Source organism: Rhinopithecus roxellana, chromosome 21 (genome assembly GCF_007565055.1).
Source record: "Rhinopithecus roxellana isolate Shanxi Qingling chromosome 21, ASM756505v1, whole genome shotgun sequence".
NCBI lineage: Eukaryota > Metazoa > Chordata > Mammalia > Primates > Cercopithecidae > Rhinopithecus > Rhinopithecus roxellana.
The window spans coordinates 16,658,339-16,679,778 of NC_044569.1; the positions used below are offsets into that span (position 1 = coordinate 16,658,339).

Sequence of the window (21,440 nt, forward strand, 5' to 3'; positions counted from 1 at the left end):
CAGTAGTAAATTATCCAGGTCAGTGTTGCTAGCCCAGATTTTACAGATGTTCTATTTTTTTAAAAACCTAACCACAACATTTAATATTTATTCCTGTGAAGTTTCATCTTGTTAAATTTTCAGCTATTTTTCTAGCTTGCATGACTTTTTCTTGATTCTTGGAGTTTTCATTCAACATAACAAAACCACTGTTTTTGCAGTGGGTCATAAGCATTCTCTATAAGCAGCCCCTCGATGCTGTCATAGGAGGCTTTCATCAAGTATCACAAGGCCACCGAGAGCCCAGAACATGTCACAAGAGCCTTCTTTCCAGGAACTTTGCTATTCAGACTTTTGTAGGAAGAGTTGTTCCATCAGCTATAAGTCGGCCTGACATTGTTACTAGTCCATCCTTATTTTTTAGTTACTGCAAGACTGTCAAGTGGCAGAGTGAACAATTCAGTGAGTTGTGTGAGAGAAGCCTGACTGCAAACAATTGCTCTGTTTAATATTTGAGCAAAATAGACCTTGATTTTTTTGTTTGTGCCTTAACATATATTGAAGTTTACTGCTCCCATATCACTTATATTTCATTCTCACATAAATGTCATTTTTCTTTGAAAAATTAAAACACATGTTAATGTCTTTTCCTTGCTTTATACTTTTGGTGGATTCATAGTGTCTCACTTGGTATAGTCACATATCACCCAACTGATACCACTGTTCTCATTCATCTGGCTTATTAGATTCAGTAATAAACATGTGTTACCTAAAACCACACTAATAATTCAGAGTCAATTATTTCAACAGGTGTTACAAAGGTAGATTATGGAGATATATCATCAAGAGTTGGTCTAAGACACAAACTACAATGCAAACCTTTTTCTTGGTACCTAGAGAATATATATCCTGATTCTCAAATTCCACGTCACTATTTCTCATTGGGAGAGGTAAGAAATATATATATATTCTATGTGGTTATTATGTTCTTACTTTTTTATAAAAAAAAAAAATAGAAGTTAAACTTCCAATAAGGAAAGTCTAAACAATATTCTTTTTCCCATTCCTCCTTCCTAAAAGTTGATTTCCACTGAGTTGATGCATCTGGAGATAAGCTGTGTACTGTGGAGTCTGTTTTTCCCTATTCTGTGTATAGTGATGTGTTTCCTAAACAGACTGTACCATCTGCAATTGTGAATCCGTAAAATCTGTATATATATATTAAAAAAAAAAAAAAGACTCCTTGCAGGTCTTTGTGAACTTGTAATTATAAGATGGCTTTTAGAAAAAAACATGAAGCCAAGTAGGGAAAAAATCCAACCTTTTTGCGATAGAAATCAATAGAAGGACAAGATTTCCTTTTATAAATCACAGCAGGAAATAATGATATGTGTAGACAGGGCCAAAACCAGGCCTATCCCAGGACTAAATCTCAGGAAAAGTGGCCTCCCACTCTGAAGAAGATTGTCACTTCTTCAGTCCTTTCATTCATTCAACAAATATTTGAGTAGCTAGTATATGACAAGTACTATTTTAAGTACTAGGAATACAGCAATAAGTAAAGCAAAGATCCTGCTCTTGTTGATCTTACAGTCCACGAGTAAGATAGATTATGAAAGGCACACAGTATGTCAGGTGGTAATAAGGGCAGAAGAGATAGAGAATGACTGGCAAGTAAGCATGGGTAGTAGTACTGTTTTATGTAAGGAAGTTGAAAGAATAAAGAAGTTGAAAGAGTCCTGTCAAGGTGATTTTGAGCAGAGATCTGAAGAAAGTGAATGAGCAGGTCATATGAATTTTTAGGGAAGGAGTATTCTGGACACAAGAAAGAACAAGTATAAAGATTTCTGGTTTTTGTTTTTTTGAGATGGAGTCTCGCTCTGTCACCCAGGCTGGAGTGCAGTGGCGCTGTCTCAGCTCACTGCAAGCTCCGCCTCCCAGTTCATACCATTCTCCTGCCTCAGCCTCCCGAGCAGCTAGGTCCACAGGCATCTGCCACCACGCCCGGCTAATTTTTTGTATTTTTAGTAGAGACAGGGTTTCACTGTGTTAGCAAGGATGGTCTCGATCTCCTGACCTTGTGAGCCACCCGCCTCAGCTTCCCAAAGTGTTGGGATTATAGGCGTGAGCCACCACGCCCGGCCTAAAGGTTTCTAAGATGATGATGTACTAGTGTGTTCCAGAAACAGCAGGGAGACCAGTTGTCTGGAATAAAGTGAACAAGGTGGAGAGTAGTAGAAGGTAAGGTCAAAGACATAGTGAGGTTCAAATCATATAAAGCTTATAGGTTATAGTGAGAACTTTGCATTTTGCATTTTATTCTTAATCAAATGGAAGCCATTGAGAGATACCAGCAAACTTCCATTAGAAAAGGATCACATTGTCTGCTATGTGGAGAAAAACTATATGGAAACAGGAGTAGAGCTGGTGTATTGTTGGAAGGAAGAGAGTAAAGGATTATGTAAGGTTTCTGTCAAGCTTGAGACACTGTAAAGCTGCCGTTACTGAGATGGGCAAGCCTACAGGAAGAGCACATGCTCAAGGGAATCAACAGTGTAGTTTGGGACACATTAAATTTGAGATCCAAGTGAAGATGTGAATTGGTCTTTACATTTAAGAATATTCAGTTTGGGGGAGAGGTTGTGATAGAGATGTAAACTTAAAGGTTGTCAGCATATAGGATGGTTTTTAAAGCCACAAAACTGTATGAGGTCATCTGAGGAGGAGAAAATGTTAAGTATGAGAGAGAAGACCGAGGACAATGCCAGAGGGAACGCCACAGTTTAGAAATCATGGAGATGAGAAGGAATCAGCAAAAAAGATTGAGAAGGAGTAGGCATTGAAATAGGAGAACCTAGAGAGTGGTGTCTCCAAGACTAAGGGAAAGATGATGTTTCAGGAAAGAGGAAGTGATGAGCTGTATGGAATACTGCAGAGAAGTTGAGGAAGATGAGTACTTAGAATTGGTGATTGCATTTGGCTAGGGAAATGTTATCAGTAGCCTATCTCACAGTGTTGAGTTTCCCATGGATGTTGTTAAAAACCGTGTTTTCAAGAGAGAATGGAAGAAGCAACATAGATGAATGTTTACAAATCTTGCAAGAAATTTTGTTGTAAAAGAGGGAAGAGAAATGGCTGGTAGCTGGAGGAGAATATGGGCTTAAAGGGGTTTTTATTTGTTTATTAAGATAAAACTATGCTGATATGAGCAACCCAAAAGAGAAAATTTAAAGATGCAAAAGAAAGAGCCAACTTAACACCCATTAGGATGGCCACTATCAAAAAAAAGACAGACAGTGACACATGTTAGCAAGGATACTGAAAAATTGGAACCTTTGTGCATTGTTGGTGTGAATGTAAAATGGTACAACTGCTATTTAAAAACAGTATGGAGGTTTCTCAAAAAAAATGCTCAAAAAGAACTACGATGTTATCCAGCAATTCCACCTCAGGGTATGTATCCAAAGGAAATGAATGCAGGGTCTGAAGAGTTATTTTTACTTATATGTTTATAACAGCACTATTCACAATAGCCAAGAAGTGGAAGCACCCCACGTGTCCGTTCTTTCTGGTCCAGCTACCAATGCACAGGCATTGTCCAAAATTGGGTCAGTTCAAAGGAAAAAACTCCTCATTCTTGGTTCTAAAGACAAGCTACAGAGTGACTGCTGTAAATCTTGATAGAACATACAATGGAATATTATTCAGTCTTAAAAAAGGAAGGAAATTCTGATACATGCTACAACATGGATGAACCTTGAGGACATTACGTTAAGCATAAGACAGTCACCAAAAGAGAAATACTGTATGATTCAGGCAGCTAGAATAGTCAAACTCATAGAAACAGAAAGTGGAATGGAGGTTACCAGGGCTAAGGGAAGGGGGTAAAGAAGAGTTACTTCATAGGTCTAGAGTTTCACATTTGCAAGATGAAAAAGTCCTGGAGATTCATTTTACAACAGCATGAGTATATTTAACAGTACTAAACTGTACACTTGAAAACAGTTTAGATGGTAAATTTTATGTTATGTGTTTATGTACCAGAATAGAAGGAAAGAAGGGGTCTGTTTAACAGGAGTCGTGTATTTGGATGGATAGGAGGTGAAATCTGTACACAAGTAGAGGTTGTTGGTTGGGGGTGGGAAGAAGAGAGGTCATCTCTTGTCATAGGAAGGAAGATAGGGGAATGGGAACAAGTGCAGGGCAGCTGTAGGTTTGGAGGTGGACACTGGCAGTTTGTGGTGGAAGTGTGAGGACCTTCTAATCTGGTGGCTTGTTTCCTCAGTTGAACACAAAGATTATGGGCTGAGAGTGAGGAAGCTGTTGGTGAGGGGGAATTGGGGAAAGAGAAGAGGATGTAAAATAGAAATGTAAGATAAGGGAAAGCAAGTAGATCCCCGAAGGAAGCCAGATGGTGGAGAGTTGGTGAAGCCATCTGGCCGGGTGTTTTTTCCAGTGCCAGGGCAGGCACAGACTTCTGCATTTATCCTTAACAATTACTAAGGCTATTTCAGGATTGACTTGAGCTCCCTACCTCTGAACTTTGTTGTGATTTAAGGAATTTGTTTTCAAACAAGTGAGGACTACATTGAGTTTCTTGAGCCTTTCATTCTCACCGATGCCTCATTAATGGGAATGTGTTTTCCTTTGCTATAACCTCGTACTGGTCAAAGAAGGCCCAGGGTGAGTGGTGCACCAGGGAAAGATTTCTAGCAGTCATTCTGCAGCTTGTCTTTAGAACCAAAAATGAGTTGTGGTTTTTTTTGTTTTGTTTTTTTTTTTTTTTTTTTTTTTTGAGCTGACCCAATTTTGGACAACACCTAGGCATTGTTAGCTGGGCCACAGTTTGGGCGTGTGACAAAGAAACACTTGTCTGCTCCATGGTAGATGGCTGCCAAGGCAAGCTTGCGTCTTACCTGCCTCTTGCCAGCTGGCTTCTGGGCAAGTCACAGCATTTACCCTCTGTGGCCTGCTTGTTGTCGCCTTATTAACTTAGCAGCTGGTCTTAAGCCTTGTACGCCGTTAATCCCAGGCCACATCCTCCAGGTTAAAAGTGTCATTTCTAGATTGGAGGTCATTCTTGAGAGTACCCACCATAGTGCAGCCAGGGATCTTATGCTTCTGATCACAGCTTCACCCATGTCAGCCTTCCTTTGCTAGCAACAGTAATTTAGCCTTTCATAGATCTCTTGCCATGCTTCAAGGGTCCAGGGAAACCTGAAATCGTAGGATTTTTGAGCAGAAAGGGAAGTCAGAAAATGTAAATATGACTATGGTAATAGATATAATTTAGAGCCTCTGGCTTCAGCTAACTCTGACTTTTGTAGTTCCTGTAGAACGTGAATAAGTGTGTTTCATTGTGGTATCTGATAGCTGTTAACCCAGGAGCTGAGTATTCTAAACAACAACAAAAAGTAAACAGTCTAGACCTTTATTGGTTTAGTCAGTTTTAGGGGCTGACCAATTGCTTTTCCAGGCAGATCTAATAATCCTAACATTTACTGAGCATGTACTTTATGTCAAACACAAATCTGAATGCTTTATGAATATTAAAGCACAGTACTATAGAATTGTGCTGTTATTCCCACTTCACAGATAAGTAAATTGAGACACAAATAAATAGTTTAAAAAACACGGCTAAACTCACAACCATCTGGTTTGAGAGCCTGTGCTGTTAACCCCTAATGTCGGTATTCTTTCTCATATCTAACCAATACTTCCCTTGCAGCAGAGAGTGGAAAAGTGAATCCAGATTCACTAATACTAGATTATAAAAATACTTTAACAAAGCTCCTATATTGTCCATTCTAATGAGATAAGATACTGATTCTGGAGGAGACTAATAGTAGAAACAAAGGAACTTAAGCTCTCACCCTTGCCTGGTTTCCCAAGAATGAGTGCATTCACAATTATTTTCAATTCCTAATGTCAAAAATAGTATTTTTAAAGTAACAGTCAGGTACAGCTAAGTTGCCACTTCTGAAATGGGGTTGAAGAGTTGCTAGGTCTGTGGAAAAAGGAAAGAAAACCAACAGTTACTGTGTGCCTACTATGTGTCTGTCTGTATGTATTATCTCAATTAGAGCACTTAACAAACCCGAGAGAGAGAGATTTATCTCTGCTTTACCAATGAGAAAGGGTTCTTATAGCAGTGTTTTCAATTCTGTGTTATAAATAATATTGATGTCTGATGTCCCCAAGGTGCTCAATTAGAAAGGCGAGGTACTGGGGAGACGAAGGTAGATTTTGAGGTCAAATATGTTTGGGTAATACTATTTTACATCTTACATCCATCTGTACCACCATTCCCCACTCCTACCAAGAGTCGTAGTATATTAAAAGGCTTTGAGAAGTCCTTCAACAAAGAAACCAATTTAAATTTATTTATTTGGTATTTTCCAAACATATCTGATCATAAATCACCTTTTTTAGTGGGGCACCTTGCAAGATGCTGTTCTTCAGATTGTGGTTTTTGGAATCACAATCTTAGAGTAAATAACTTGCTAAAGGTCTCATGGCTAGTTGGGAATGAAGCCCATCTGCATGTCCCCAAAACCTAAACTCTCACCCCTACAGACTCTTTGAAAGTGTGGATATTCACACACTGTAAGTCAGACATTGCTATGATTCAAGTAGAAAAGTTTGTTTCTAACAGCTCCTCACCCTTTATGATACTCTCAGTCTGTACATCATTTCTAGATTGTTTTGGCTTGACCCAGTGTCGTGCCTGGCCACGTAAGGAAAGATGTGTTAATCAGCCATAAACAATTCCTATGAAGAGTGCCATTAACCCACTGATCTCTCCCCTTGAAACAACTAGATGTCCTAGGATTTACACTGTTTCAGAAAGTACAAACCAAACTTGGGCACTTTCCACATGACTTTCATAGGGTGGCCAAGGGTGTGAGAACTGGGGTTTATTAGCATGTTGTGCAACTTTTCCCATCATTGACAAGTAGCTCCTCACAAATGGTGAATGATTTTCTCCTATGTGTCAGGATCTGGACATGCACATCCAATGTGTCAGCTACATTGAATTTAATTAAAATTAGGCCATGCCTGGTAGCTCACGCCTATAATGCCAGCACTTTGGGAAGCCAAAGTGGGTGGATCACTTGAGATCAGGAATTCAAGACCAGCCTGGCCAACACGCTGAAACCCCGTATCTACTAAAAATACTAAAAATTAGCTGGGCATGGTGGCACGCATCTGTAGTCTCAGCTACTCGGGAGGCTGAGACACAAGAATTTCTTGAACCCTGGGGGTGGAGGTTGCAGTGAGCAAAGATCATGCCACTGCATTCCAGCCTGGGTGACAGAGCAAGAGACTGTTTCAAAACATAAAATAATATAAAATAAAATAAGTTTAATTAAAATTAAATAGAATTTAAACCCCAGTTCTTCAGTCACAATAGCCACATTTGAAGTGCTCAATATCCACACATGCGTAGTGGTTACCATATTAGCACAAATATAGACATTTCCATCATCTCAGAAAGTTGTACTGGATGGTGCTGGAGACATTAACATCTGCTGTTTTAAAATAGCCACACGGCCAGGCGTCAGTGGCTCATGTTTGTAATCCCAGCACTTTGAGAGGCCGAGGTGGGTGGATCACGAGGTCAGCATTTCAAGACCAGCCTGGCCAAGATAGTGAAATCCTGCCTCTACTTAAAAAAAAAAAAAAAAAAATTAGCCAGGTGTGGTGGCAGGCGCCTGTAATCCCAGCTACTCGGGAGGCTGAGGCAGAGAATTGCTTGAACCCGGGAGGCAGAGGTTGCACTGAGCCAACGTTGCACCACTGCACTGCAGCCTGTGCAACAGAGTGAGACTCTGTCTCAAAAATAAAATAAAATAAGATAAAAAATAAAATAGCCAACCCAGGAGGTTACCCATCTGTCTGTATCATGTACTGCTACCCTGTCATTTCACTCATTTCTCCTTCCCAGGTCCTAAGTTGAGGTGACCATATTTGCCTTGTCAAATCTAGTGTTTTCAGATCTTACAACTAATGTGTGCCCCCTCTAATTCTCTCTACTCTGAAATCATTTGGAATTATCATAATTCATAAGGATGTACCATATCAAATTCCCAACCCACCCTGTCAGTAGATACCCTTCTACCTGGTTAAGGAGAATATCAGGACCATATTGATATTCAGGAGTATCTACTTCAACCAAGAAAAGCTCCCTTCTTTTCCCATATCAAATCTGCCTTTTATTTAAGGGTTCCTGATAATTTAGAATCTCAGTTGCCATTAGATGTTCTGATGACTACTGAATACGTTACCAAACAAGGCTCACTTCTTGCTTTTCTCTTTCCAAGATAGTCAAGAGGTGACTTGAAAGGAGTGAACTAAAAGGAATTGGTAGTGTAATAAGACCACTAAGCAGTTAGCTGTAGACTTGTGTGTACACCAAGAGATGGGATAAAATCCTCTGAAGAGTGTAAAACTCCAGAAGAAATCTGGCCCATTTGTTCCTTAGATTGAACTTCAAAATACCCCTTATCAGAAGGTTGTCACTATTTTTAGAAGTCCAACAAATAAGACATTTGCATAGAACATCCTTACAAGCTAGTCCTCAATTCTTGAATATATTTTTTCTTCCTTCTATGTTTTCCACATTCTGCTGTTTTAAAATTCTTTTCTCAAATGTCAGATTTTGAATAACCAACCCAAATACCTATTTTCATCCCAGATAAACTTGAAACAAGTATGTGTTGTCACCATTTCTGCCCTCCATGTCTCATTAGAAAGCTGGTAATTGGTTATATAGCCTTTTATGGAATTACAATTTTGAACATTTATTCAGCATCCCTAGAAAATGTTTGTTCCTCATTTTCCCCTTCTCCAAAGGCTCTTCAAACTTAACTCCCAGCAAACAAACCTATTAGGTGGTCCTCTCCCTCCTAGAATCCTAAAGGACAAAACTTACCCCATAGTCATCTTAATTTTCCATGTCCTTGAGAAAAACATCTTACACGCCCCATAGATGAGGTAGTCCACATGTATCACTACACAGAAAAGAAGAATATTCTCTGAAAACTCTATATTCTCTAGCCAGGCAGTATATAGAAGGACCCACCTGGAGAGCAGATGTCCCTTCAGCTACAAAGAAGCCACTTATTTGTTGAGCCAAACAGAATCCTCTGTCCTCTAATGTGAAATTCACTTAGGGACTCAAACATCATAGCTGTGCTCTTTCAGGAGTGTAATCTCCAGTTTCTCCCCTGTACATTGGAGGACTGCCTCCAGGCCCCACCACGAGCCTGAATCTGGGTCTCTGACCACGCCACCCACCTCACCTGGGCCTCACTGACCACATGTTGATGCAGTTTAGTTGCTCTTCAGTCTTTTTTTTTTATTATTATTATTTTTTAAATTTTAAGTTCTAGGGTACATGTGCACAACATGCAGGTTTGTTAACGTATGTATACATGTACCATGTTGGTGTGCTGCACCCATTGACTCATCATTTACATTAGGTATATCTCCTAATGCTATCCCTCCCCGCTCCCTTCTCCCCACTCCCCGCGACAGGCCCCAGTGTGTAATGTTCCCCTTCCTGTGTCCAAGTGATCTCATTGTTCAGTTCCCACCTATGAGTGAGAACATGCGGTGTTTGGTTTTTTGTCCTTGCGATAGTTGCTCTTCACTCTAACAGCTAATGGGAAGCAGTGGTTTCCAGTCCTTGGAGAAACTCCACTTTGAACATCTAATGGTCAGTAGTAACCCCAAGAGATAGAGGCCCACATCTTGCATGTTGGGAATTAGTTGTAGGAATCTTGTTAAGGGTGGTATAAGCTGTTACGTACAAATCTCTTACAACAGTGCCTAGCACAGAAGCACAATGAATTTACTGTAATTATTAGCAGGATCACTTATAGAAACAAACTAGCTAAGTTTATTTATTAATAAGATACTTAAAACATGATAGGAAATCCTATTAAATTTCAGGAGAGTTTCATTTTTAAAAAATTTTATTTATAATTATAAAACAGAGGCAGGGTCTCATCATGTTGGCCAGGCAAGTCTCAAACTCTTGAGCTCAAGTGATCCTCCTGCTTTGGCCTCCCAAAGTGCTGGGATTCTACATGCATGAGCCACCACGCCCCACCATGAATTGCCTTTTTTAATTTGTTTTGAATTTTGGTAAAAGGCAATTATTTAAACAAATGGCCATTCCATATGAGAGCAAGAGAAGCTGAAGATAACGATGGTGTTAATCTAATAATTCCTGTGGCATTTATCATCTTTCTTTAGCAACCTTTACATCTGCATTTGGGGGAAGAAATAGAGGAAAACAAAATTGGAGAGTTTATAATTTTTATCAAAAGTATAAGGAAATGATTATTTTATGTGAATGTATGAGATAAAGACTCATCTTGTCACAATATGAACTCTTTTTTTTTTAACAGGGCCTTGCTGTGTCACTTAAGTTGAAGTGCAGTGGCACAGTCATAGTCATAGCTCACTGCAGCATTGAACTCTTGGGCTCAAGTGATCCTCCCACCTCAGCCTCCCAAATAACTGGGACTACAGGCGTGAGCCACCGTGCCTAAGTTTTTTTATTTTTATTTTTTGTAGAGACAAGGTCTTGCTGTGTTGCCCATGCTGGTCTCAAACTCTTCATCTCAGGCGATCCTACTGTCTTGGCCTCTTAAAGTGCTTGGGTTGTAGCCATGGGTCACTGTGATTGGCCCAATCTGAATTAAATTCTTTTTCAAGTGAGATAGCCATCATCATCTGGTATTAGTTGATCACCTACCAGGATGAAGGAAGGTGTGCTTTATGCAAATTGGTATTTAACCATAAAATCTTTTACACAACCTATTTATGAGGTAATAGGTTTCACAATTAAAATAATGGAAAAAATGATGATGTAAATTATGTGGTAAAAGAACTCCTGGAAACTGATATGATGTATTGGACCCCAAGAAAAAAACATTTTGAAATTTCTAGCTTGAATAATTGGACAAGTTGTAGGAATATTAATAAAAATAGGAATATCAGGAAAATGGGAAATTTTTGGAGGAATGATAATGAGGTTTGTTTCAGGTAGCAATTCTCAAGAGGGGATGAGGTGGGGACGTATTAAAATGTGAAGATGATTCAGTGTTCATATTAGAAAATAGAAAAATTCTGTTTTGAATGAGCCAAGTTTGAGATTTTGATGGAATAGCAAGATGGATGTGACTAGTGGTAAAGTAACAGTGCAGATTATTACTGTCTCTGAGCCTGCTCATGCTGGACTCTGAATTAGGTGCCTGGATACGTTGCCTTACATAGCATCAGCATAGAACTGACATTACCCCCCAGTTCCTGATCTCAAAAGGTTTAGGTAACTTGTATTTAAACCTGAGTCTTTTATGTCAGAACCCTAGTTTTTATTCCTGGCTGCCTGGGAATATTGGAATAATATGCAGACTGTATATTTGTTTATAGAAGTAACTGGCTTTTTTGTGGTTTTAACTTTACCCCTACTTTATCTATCACACAAAATTAGTTACCTTTTTAAAAAAGTCTACATGACAGATGTAGTTTCTCTTCTGGCTTAACCTGCTGACAATACCATACATGGGAATAGATTTAAGACTTTCAGATGTCTGTTAATTTACCATATGCTTTTAAAACTGCAACAGTTTAGAGGAAACAAAATATCCAGGAGCATTACCTAAAATATTCCTCCTAATTCTGATGACTAACTTAAATTCCTTTTACGTAATCCACAAATGTCTAGTGAAAGAGTAGAGTTTGTACCACACTACGCTTCAGCTTCCAGGAAAGAAATTCCAAGCTCTTTGACTAGAGTCACCTTAGTCTCTCCTAAGTCAGAGTAGTTATCAGAATTAATGTTCGTGTCTTCATTGATTAATAGTGTCCTCAGGGAGTTAATTGCTTTAAATCATTAGCCAAAGTAGAGTTTTTTGAAGTCAATACGAATTTGAAAGGAATAACTTGAAAAAAATGAAAAAAAAAATTTTAAGGATTTTCCCCCATAAACACAGAAATTACATAAACAGTTTGTAAGACCTTTCTAGACAAATGAATTTTAGATAGCCAGACAGTGATAGGCCAGTAGGCCATTTCAGAGTAGTGTCAGGAAAAGTTTAGGTTGCTTTTTAGTGTATCTGTGTGTTTGTCTGTCTAATTAACTTCTCCAACTCCTGATATTTTCATTATTCATTGTCCCATAGATACGAAATGTGGAAACAAATCAGTGTCTAGATAACATGGCTAGAAAAGAGAATGAAAAAGTTGGAATTTTTAATTGCCATGGTATGGGGGGTAATCAGGTGAGTATCTTAGAAAACTCTTAAAAGGGATATTTTTCAGATTTGTTTTTACTTTGCCTTTTTTATCCCATGACATCATTCAGGAAATATTTTCCTTCCTTTAAAGAGAAAATAATAAAGACTTTTAGGTGAAGGGAACTTTCAATCCAGTGACTTTTTTTTTTAATGAAACATTTGTGAAAGGCCCATTGTGAGAACTGTATTTACATTGCTGAGCACAAAATTTATTTTGCCCTTTTTATTCAAACAGATGACAGCCCTTGGCAATACATTCAGTGTATACAGAGAGCTCAAGGTCATTTTCACTTCACCTTGTAAGCAAGAAAATTAGTAACATAACATCAGTGTAAATTAGTGGTAGCTTTTCTGAGTCACTTTATTCTTCATTACTTTAATAAAGTACATAAATCATGTACCTTGAAATACTTGTATTTTCCCTGACAGGTAATTGGGCATTTAAAATGCTGACTAATTTATTTTTTCTGTTTATGTGTGTGCATTTTTATTTCCAGGTTTTCTCTTATACTGCCAACAAAGAAATTAGAACAGATGACCTTTGCTTGGATGTTTCCAAACTTAATGGCCCAGTTACAATGCTCAAATGCCACCACCTAAAAGGCAACCAACTCTGGGAGTATGACCCAGTGGTAAGTTATTTATGCAGTTGCCTATAGTAATAAAATTATGTGTGTCACTGGGTATATTTATATACTTTATAGCTAAAGGAATGAATTCTTGTGGACCTTGAATATGGATCAAACTTGTCTTATACACTAAATATTGACAGGTGGGAAAAATAAGTAACATAAACATGTTTTAATTCTCCCTAATAGTTAAATTTTAGTCTTATAAAATCACAGTTGCCGCCAATCCCTGGGTCCTTGTTTATTGAGTAGCCACCGTTCCTTCTGTATGTCTTCAAGTTCTATAGTCTAGTTTGGGAGAAATGAGGCAGAAAGTAGGCTTTTAAAATTACTTACTTAAACACTTAAGTGAAAGATAAGTTTTAATTAATAAAGTTCTCTGGCTTGTGATGATTTCTCAGTGACATACATAACAGAACCTTTCATATTTATCTTTCCTTTTGTCTGGAACCTTTCTCTCCACCCACCATCAAATGAGCTCACATGGAAGTATTTAAAAGGTATTAGTTCAATTAAAGCATCCATGGTAAACTTACCTCTTTCCACCTATTTGCCTGATTTTTCAACTTGTGCTTTTGTCTTGTGGTTCTGGAACCAGCACCAACATCTTTAATATCTCTTTCTCTGGTTCTTTTTATTTTGGCTTAACTTCTCCAAGGCATTTGGTGCCGCTAAACAGATGATTTTTGTTTTGTTTTGTTTTGAGACAGGGTCTTGCTGTGTCACCCAGGCTGGAATGTAGTGGTACAATCACAGCTCACACAACCTCCACCTCCCAGGCTCAAGCGATCCTCCCACCTCAGCCTCCAGAGGAGCTAGGACCCAGGCACATGCCATCATGCTCAGCTAATTTTTGTAATTTTATAGAGACGGAGTTTCACCATGTTGTCCAGGCTGGTCTTGAACTCTTGGACTCAAGCGATCCACCTGCCTCACCTTCTCCGAGTTCTGGGATTACAGGCGTGAGCCATCATGCCTGGCCTGGTATTTTCTAATTTTTTTTTTTTTTTTTTTTTTTTTTGATGGAGTCTCATTCTTGTCGCTCAGGCTGGAGTGCAGTGGTATGATCTCGATTCATGCAACCTCCACCTTCCCGGTTCAAGCTATTCTCCTGCCTCAGCCTCCTGAATAGCTGGGATTACAGGCACCTGCCACCATGCCCAGCTAATTTTTGTACTTTTAGTAGAGACGGGGTTTCACCATGTTGGCCAGGCTGGTCTTGAACTCCTGACCTCAGGTGATCTGCCCGCCTCAGCCTTCCAAAGTGCTGGGATTATAGGCATGAGCCACCGCACTCAGCCTGACCTGATATTTTCGTATCTTCTTATCCCTTGGCCATAAGATGCACTACTGTTTATGTTCTTCTCTTAGTTTGCTCTCTGTTCCTTTTGTTGGCCTGGCTGTCTCTCCTTCCTCATCCTACTCCTTAAATGGAAATGTTGTCCAAAGTTACCGAGTTTGGCCATCTTTCTTCCCTATACTGTGTCATACACCAACCATGGTCTACTTTAATCATCAATATGCTGTTCTGTGAACATACCTTATACTTTCCTAGTTCACAGCTAAGATAATATGCTTCCCTCTGCCTGACAAACCTTACCCATTCTTAAGAATCCAGCTTTGACATCACTTCCATGAATCCTAGCCTGAAATTAACTCTGTCAATCCTAACTTAATTAGTCGTCTCTGACCTCTATAAAGCTGTACTTCTTTGTAGTTATTTATCTAGCAATCTTTTCTCCACTATTAGATTGTTACATCCGAGAGGACAGAGATCATCTTTTATAAATCCTGGGTCTCCTTTCACAATGTCAGACTATAGAAGAAATAATATTACCTATAATAATAGCTCAGTTAATATGGCCATTGGAAATGGCCTGAATGTGCTGTTCCAGGGTTTCCCATGGTATGTGCTGCTGCCATTTTGGGTGTGACTACCCCATGCATTGCAGGGTGTGTAGCATCTCTGGCTCCAGACAGTAAGTGCTAGTGGCAGCCCATAGCCATTGTGACAACCACAAAATTTTAAAAATGAAAAATCTCTTACTTTAAAGTTTATTGGAAAATGACAGTATATTTATTAGGCAGTATTTTTTAAAACCTATTTATTATAGCTAAAACAAATAGGGATTTATTTTTCTTACATAAGTCTAGAGGTAAGTAAATTCAGTGGCATAGTGATGTCAGGGATAACATTGTTATAATATTCTTAGCTTTTCCTTGTGGCCACAAGATGGTTGCTGCAGCTCTGTCACATCCCAACTCCAGGCAGAAGCGGGAGGGGAAGGGGAATGGTACACTACCACATGTGTTGCTCTTCATTAGCAAAGTAAAAGGTTTTTCTGGAACCCCCTTAGCAGGCTCTGCTTATGTCTTATGGACCAGAACTTCATCCCATGGTGACCCCCAGCTGCAAAGGAAGCTGGGAAAGCAAGTCTTTGGTTTTCTAGTAGTTAGAGTGTGAGATGACCAAGAGAGATACATACAGGGATTGGGAATGACTGTTGGCTAGCCAACCTACACAGTCTACCACAACAGTATTCCAAAAGTAAATGTTTGATGAGACAGGTAAAAAGCTGGAGATAGAGTATTTAGAAAGAGCCAGTTACGAGTGTGAAGTTTTAAAACTGGTAGATCACTTTGCAAGGTTTTTTCCCGCTGAGATAAAACATTAATACTGGGAGTTGATTTCTCCCAGAAGCAGACTCCAAGATAAAGTTGAGCATTCAGGATGTTTATTAGGGAGCACTTTTTGGGTCAATACCTGTAAAAGGAATACCTCCCTCTCCCTGGGCAGAGGGAGAAGTTGAGTTGCAGTGCAGGTCCAACAGCCTGAGCAGACTGCAGGGGAAGCACTGGAGGGGAATAGCCCATCAGAATCATCCTTCCTCCATCCATTGAAAACACAACAGTCTAGAAAAATAACAGTCAATTATCTGTAATCTAAAATCATGAATTCTTAGATTTCAAAGTAACCCTAGAAATTAAACCCAGGATACTTTTTATACAAGTAGAAATTGAAACTCAGAATTAATTTCCCAAGGAAATTAATTGCCCAAGGTCCCCAAGCAGCCAGATAGTATGACTAGATCTCAAATCTGGAATTCTTAATTCTCAATCCAGGTTTCTTTGTACAGTCTCATACTATTTTCAGTTAATAGTTTTGAGTCTTCCTTATATTACATATTACATAAAATTTATAATAAGGCACTGGGCTCTTTTGCTTTGACTGCGTGTATCTGTCCTTTCTGGAATAAAATGCAGATTTTAGACCTAGTTGCATCTAGAGATTAGGAGTAGGAGGTTGGCAAATTGTTTTATTCTAGGATGCAGGTAGACTTTACTCAATGATTAATTATAGCTTTTATCCTCTTCTTCAAAGGTGTACAGTTAGATGCTTGTCACCTGCTTGTCCTGATGCCTTAGTCCAGCTCTCTCTGGATGGAGACTAGCTGGTGTTGCCTGAGTCCTCTGAGGAGTGCTTGATGACAGCATCCTACCCACAGGGTTCCAGCCCACATGGCTGTGTGCCTGCTGTCAGCAGCCAGAGTTGTATCTGGAACGGGGTTCTCCACCAGAGTCTAGGCTTCCTGGGGGTGCTTCTTACCTTCCAAGTTATGGGGATTCTGTCCTGATGTCGAACAGTTAAATACTCAGCACAGAGCAATAACCTATGTCTTTGTGATGGGTTTATTTTAATGAATCTAGATGAGTGAAATGCACATTTTTAGAAATTGGGTTGAAAGAGACCAACTCTCCCAACTAAAATTTTCATTGTGCTTAGTTGGGGTTTTTTTGTTTTTAGTAATAGTGACCATGGGCCTGATGAGGGAGGCCACTGGGGTAAGCTTTGCGGGAACTCCCAGAACGTTTGAGAGTTTCTCTTGTTTTGGTCTTTCCTGAGACTGAAGGCATTGGCAGCAATGTGCACACTGAGCCGCAGCGCTCTGGCTGCTGGATTGTGTCCATGACTGCTCAGGACATTGCTAGGATGTTGTGTTTTCCAATAATAAGCATTACTCTATAAATGCAAATTACCATTGTATGTAAATGTCATTGTACCATTTATCAAGCATTTACTCTGGGATAGGCAGCACTTTATGTACATTATCTCAGTGTTTCCTCATGAAACCCCGGTGAGGTATTTTTGTCCCCTTTTTATAGATGAGGAAACTGGGTCTCAAAGAGTTTAAGTTTTTGCTCAGAAGCATATAGTTGGTGTGTGACAAATCTGGAAATCACCCCAGGAATGTCTGACTGCAAAGCCCCTCCTCTCAATAAACTACACAAAGTCTGCATTTTAAAAAAGAAAAAGAAGAAGAAAAAAAATTCCCACAGCCTTGCTGACTCTTCCAGGTTCTAGTCTTACATTTGGAAGCATTAAAGATAGAATCCTGAACCTAAAGACACTGTCAATAGTGACATCTGCAAAGGTAGACTGTCATCTGCCAGGTCCTACTTTGACCACAACACGGAAGAATAATAAATGGCTGGAAACCTAAGTAGTATACAATTATTAGATTTTGTTTTAAGTTCTAATAGGTGCAAAAAAGACCTCATGAAAATGAAATGTTTCAGATAAAAGAACTACATTAAAATAGAGCCATGAGTAAAAGAATCATCAGATAATTATGTGTTAGAACATTTTACATTTCCTTCGAGTTAATTTGCATTCATAGAGTAATGCTTAATGCACATTCCTGTATACAACTACTTTGAAGTCCTTAACATGACCAGAGCATATTATCACAATCATTGATGTGGATCATTGTTAACTATCTATCTGTTCATTCTTACCTGCCCTGCCCTTTCAAAATTATCCTAATAACATGTTGCAGCATCAAATCTAGAACTTAAATAAGTAAAATATATAGCTATGTCTGTTAACCATTTATTAAGAATCTCCTTTGTAGATGAGGCACTATGTACTTTATCTTCATTATCTATGTAGTTTCCCAAAATCTGCTCAAAATATGTAATGTGATCCTAATTTTTAAAATGAGAAACCTCAAGTTACCCATGCTATGAACTCAACTCCACATTCCTGTGCTTTTCTTTCTGTACCACACCATCTCCTTTAACCACCAGAATAGCCTCTGGGTTTGCTGTGGACATAGGCATAAGATTGATTTTTACTAAATCTCAGCTGTCCCGACATTTTTATGATTTTGAGTTACCTGAGTTTCTAAAAACTTGAGCTTTGAAATCACAGAATTAACTTGAACAGCCCTATCATAGAGAAATGAAACAATTTTGAAATAGCTGTTTGAAAATAGGTTGAGAATCCTAAATTAGGAACCACTAATCTGGTCTTTTTTTGTTGTTTAGGAAACTGAAGCACAAAAAAAGAGAAGCTTCTCATAGTGTTACAGAGCTTATGCCAGAATTAGGACTTAGAATTTAGGTCATCTTGCAGCAAGTCAAGTGTACCCTACTGGACCCCAGTGCCCTTCTCCCTCCCTCGTACCTCTTTATCGACCTACCTGCCTATCTACCTATCTCTTCTTCTCTCTCTCTCTATCCATCCATCCACCTACCTACTTTTTCTCCATTGTCTTTTAAATAATGTATATTACCAAAAAAACTCTTTTTTCTACAGAGGAATTTAATAATCACCAACACTGATGCTTGAGGTGTTTTGTTTTCTTCCACTCTCATGTTAAGATTTTTTCTGTTACTTTCAGAAATTAACCCTGCAGCATGTGAACAGTAATCAGTGCCTGGATAAAGCCACAGAAGAAGATAGCCAGGTGCCCAGCATTAGAGACTGCAATGGAAGTCGGTCCCAGCAGTGGCTTCTTCGAAACGTCACCCTGCCAGAAATATTCTGAGACCAAATTTACAAAAAAAAAACGAAAAAAATAAGGATTGACTGGGCTACCTCAGCATACATTTCTGCCACATTCTTAAGTAGCAAAAAAGGAAAAGTGCTTTCCTCCTCTGCAGGATGTAAGGTTTATCAGCCATTAAAACTTAGACTTCTCTAGCTTTTCACTAGCTGTGAACCAGCCTTCCTGTCCATGGACGTGAAACTGCATAGTAATGAGACTGTGCACACTGATGTTTACAAGACTGAAAGAGTCTTTCTCCGAAAATCATGGTAAAGAATATTGAGACAATGAAAAAAATAAACAAAATATGCTTTCTGGAGAACTGCACCTTCTATGGTTTGCTTGCACATCAGTAATTTCTGCTGAACGTGCTGTCATAATGAAGAGATTTCCAAGATTTTTTTTCCTGATTAGAACTGGTAGCCAGTATATTAAATATTGATATAAAAATAAAAGAACTGGAACCAGATTCAGAATCATGAAAACAACATTTTTACAACAACAACAACAACAAAAACTATATTAAACAGGGTTTAAAGGAAATTAGAACTATGAGAAGTACAATTTGTTATAGTATAGTATCAAATTTCTATCTAGATTTTATACCTCAGTGGGGAAAAATAACTGATTCCAATGACATTCATTTTGTTTTCATCTGTGATAGTCATGGATGCTTTTATTTTCCTTGGGGTGCTGAAATCGAGCTGAAAAAAAAGGCTCTTTGAATATAGTTTTACTTTCTCTCTACAGTTTTTTTTGTTTGGTTTGTGGGCTGTTGGAATTGTAATTTTTAATTGCCTTCTAAAAAATGGAAATTTAACAATGTCTGATCTCAACAAATTAGATGTTTCAGTCGCTCCTGGGTCAGCCGGCTTATAGATTGACACGTGCACACACACACACATTTCTTACCACATTTCCAACTTCTTGACCCAACTGATTATGCTAAATACCCAAGATTCATACTACTGTACCACAGATTTGTTTTCACAGCAATAAATCTTCAGTTCTTTGTTTATGATTCCACTTAACAAAAGGCCTGCAGAAGTGATTTATTATTTGGGTATTTGGAGATAATATATTTGATGGTTTTTTGGAAAACCTTTTTCACTCCATACTCAGATATGCTTCATTGTCAAGTGCATATTTAGATTAGATTATTGAATTGTAATGTTTATCTGCTGCTTTTTTTAAATAAAATTTGACTGAAAATGTTTAATTGGCATTTTTTAATGACTTAGCCAAAGAAGTGCAGCTATTATTCCATATTAATAGGCTTGCATTTCTTTCCCTAAATTTTAGGCTAAATCAGTTTTATTTTTCTCTGATTTTTTTTAATACCACAGAATCACCTGAGTGTCAGTTAAAAGTTGTCAATTAAAAGGTAACCTTTTAATCTCATAGGAGGAATCTCATTAAGACATTTTTCCTGATATGTAGAGCAGTCTGTTGGCAAAAATGCATATATTTTCTTTCATATTTGTAAAATTATATGTAATGGAATTCTTTTCTTTGATTATCAAGGACTTTCACTGCAGGCAGTGCTATTTCTTGTGCCTATGAATGTTTCTGAAAGTCGCATCGCTAATTATATTTGCGAGGTTGAGTGTACACAAAGTTTCTCATATCCTGTTCAAGTTAATCAACATCAAGCACATGGGGAAGCTTTAGGGTGAGGCTATAGTACAAAATGCATAAACCATGTCCCCAGGAAATCTGAAAGGAAGCAGGTGCTGGATGGATTTTTTTTTTTTTTCTTTTCCATGAGCTGTGTTAATTCTATCTCCAGTAGGCCTAATGCTTGAATAAGCAAGATGTCTAATCAATAAATTATTTTCATGCTCAGAATTTCAGGTTTTTGTACTCCAGCATAGCTTGGTCTTATTTCTTACTGTATGAAAGCTTAACAGCAATGTGATTTAAGGTTTTGTTTTGTTTTTTAAGTGGGAGATGTAAGTGATTTAATTCATGGGTACTTTTAGAACCTGATAGATATTCCCATTGCCTTTATTTTTCTAATTAAAGAATTCCTAAATACTTTGAAAATACAAAATATTCCTGTATAGTTGTGCCTTACATTGGTTTTATTTGAAAGAGTGGATCCCTGTTTGTCATAATTATTTGTAATTAGGCAGATGCTTATCACTCTATTATAAATCAAATTGGGAAGAAAAGAATGAAAAAGAAAACAATGGCTGGGTACTGGCTCATACCTGTAATTTTAGTATTTTGGGAAGCTGAGATGGTGAGACCACTTGAGGGCAGGAGTTTGAGGTTGCAGTGAGCTATGATGGTGCCACTGCACTCCAGCCTGGGCAACATAGAAGAAACCATGTCTCTAAAAAAAAAAAGAAAAGATAAAATGAAGGATGAAAAAATGGGATTATTATTTAACCAGTGAGGAATTCTTAAATGTGACAATTAAGGATAATTTGAATCTCGCAAATCTATTCATGCCAGTCCCAGTCTATTTTAATATATCTCTCTGTCTTAATTGGCATTCTTGAGAAATAGTGCTGCCATTGAACATTGGGAATATTCATCCATTCTGCGGATGGAGGACATCATGCAGGCCATGTCCTCATTGCTCCCATTCTACGTTTAGCTGAAAAACAGAGGTTCCTCTTTGTAAGGATTTGATACACTTCTCATCTTCCAAGAAGTATAGCAAGAGCAAATTTAACTCTATA

General features: G+C 38.3%; 1 protein-coding gene across 1 annotated transcript in view; it reads left to right on the plus strand.

The window, feature by feature from the left end:
* The window catches only part of GALNT1 (polypeptide N-acetylgalactosaminyltransferase 1), a 59,115-nt gene extending 38,502 nt beyond the window's left edge, over positions 1-20,613 (plus strand). Inside the window, exons 8-11 of the mRNA XM_030925900.1 lie at positions 790-929; positions 12,177-12,275; positions 12,788-12,922; positions 18,604-20,613. Coding sequence (XP_030781760.1) covers positions 790-929; positions 12,177-12,275; positions 12,788-12,922; positions 18,604-18,750 — 521 coding nt within the window. The 3' untranslated portion in view covers positions 18,751-20,613. The remainder of the gene's footprint in view (positions 1-789; positions 930-12,176; positions 12,276-12,787; positions 12,923-18,603) is intronic.
* The last annotated feature ends 827 nt before the right edge of the window (positions 20,614-21,440 follow it).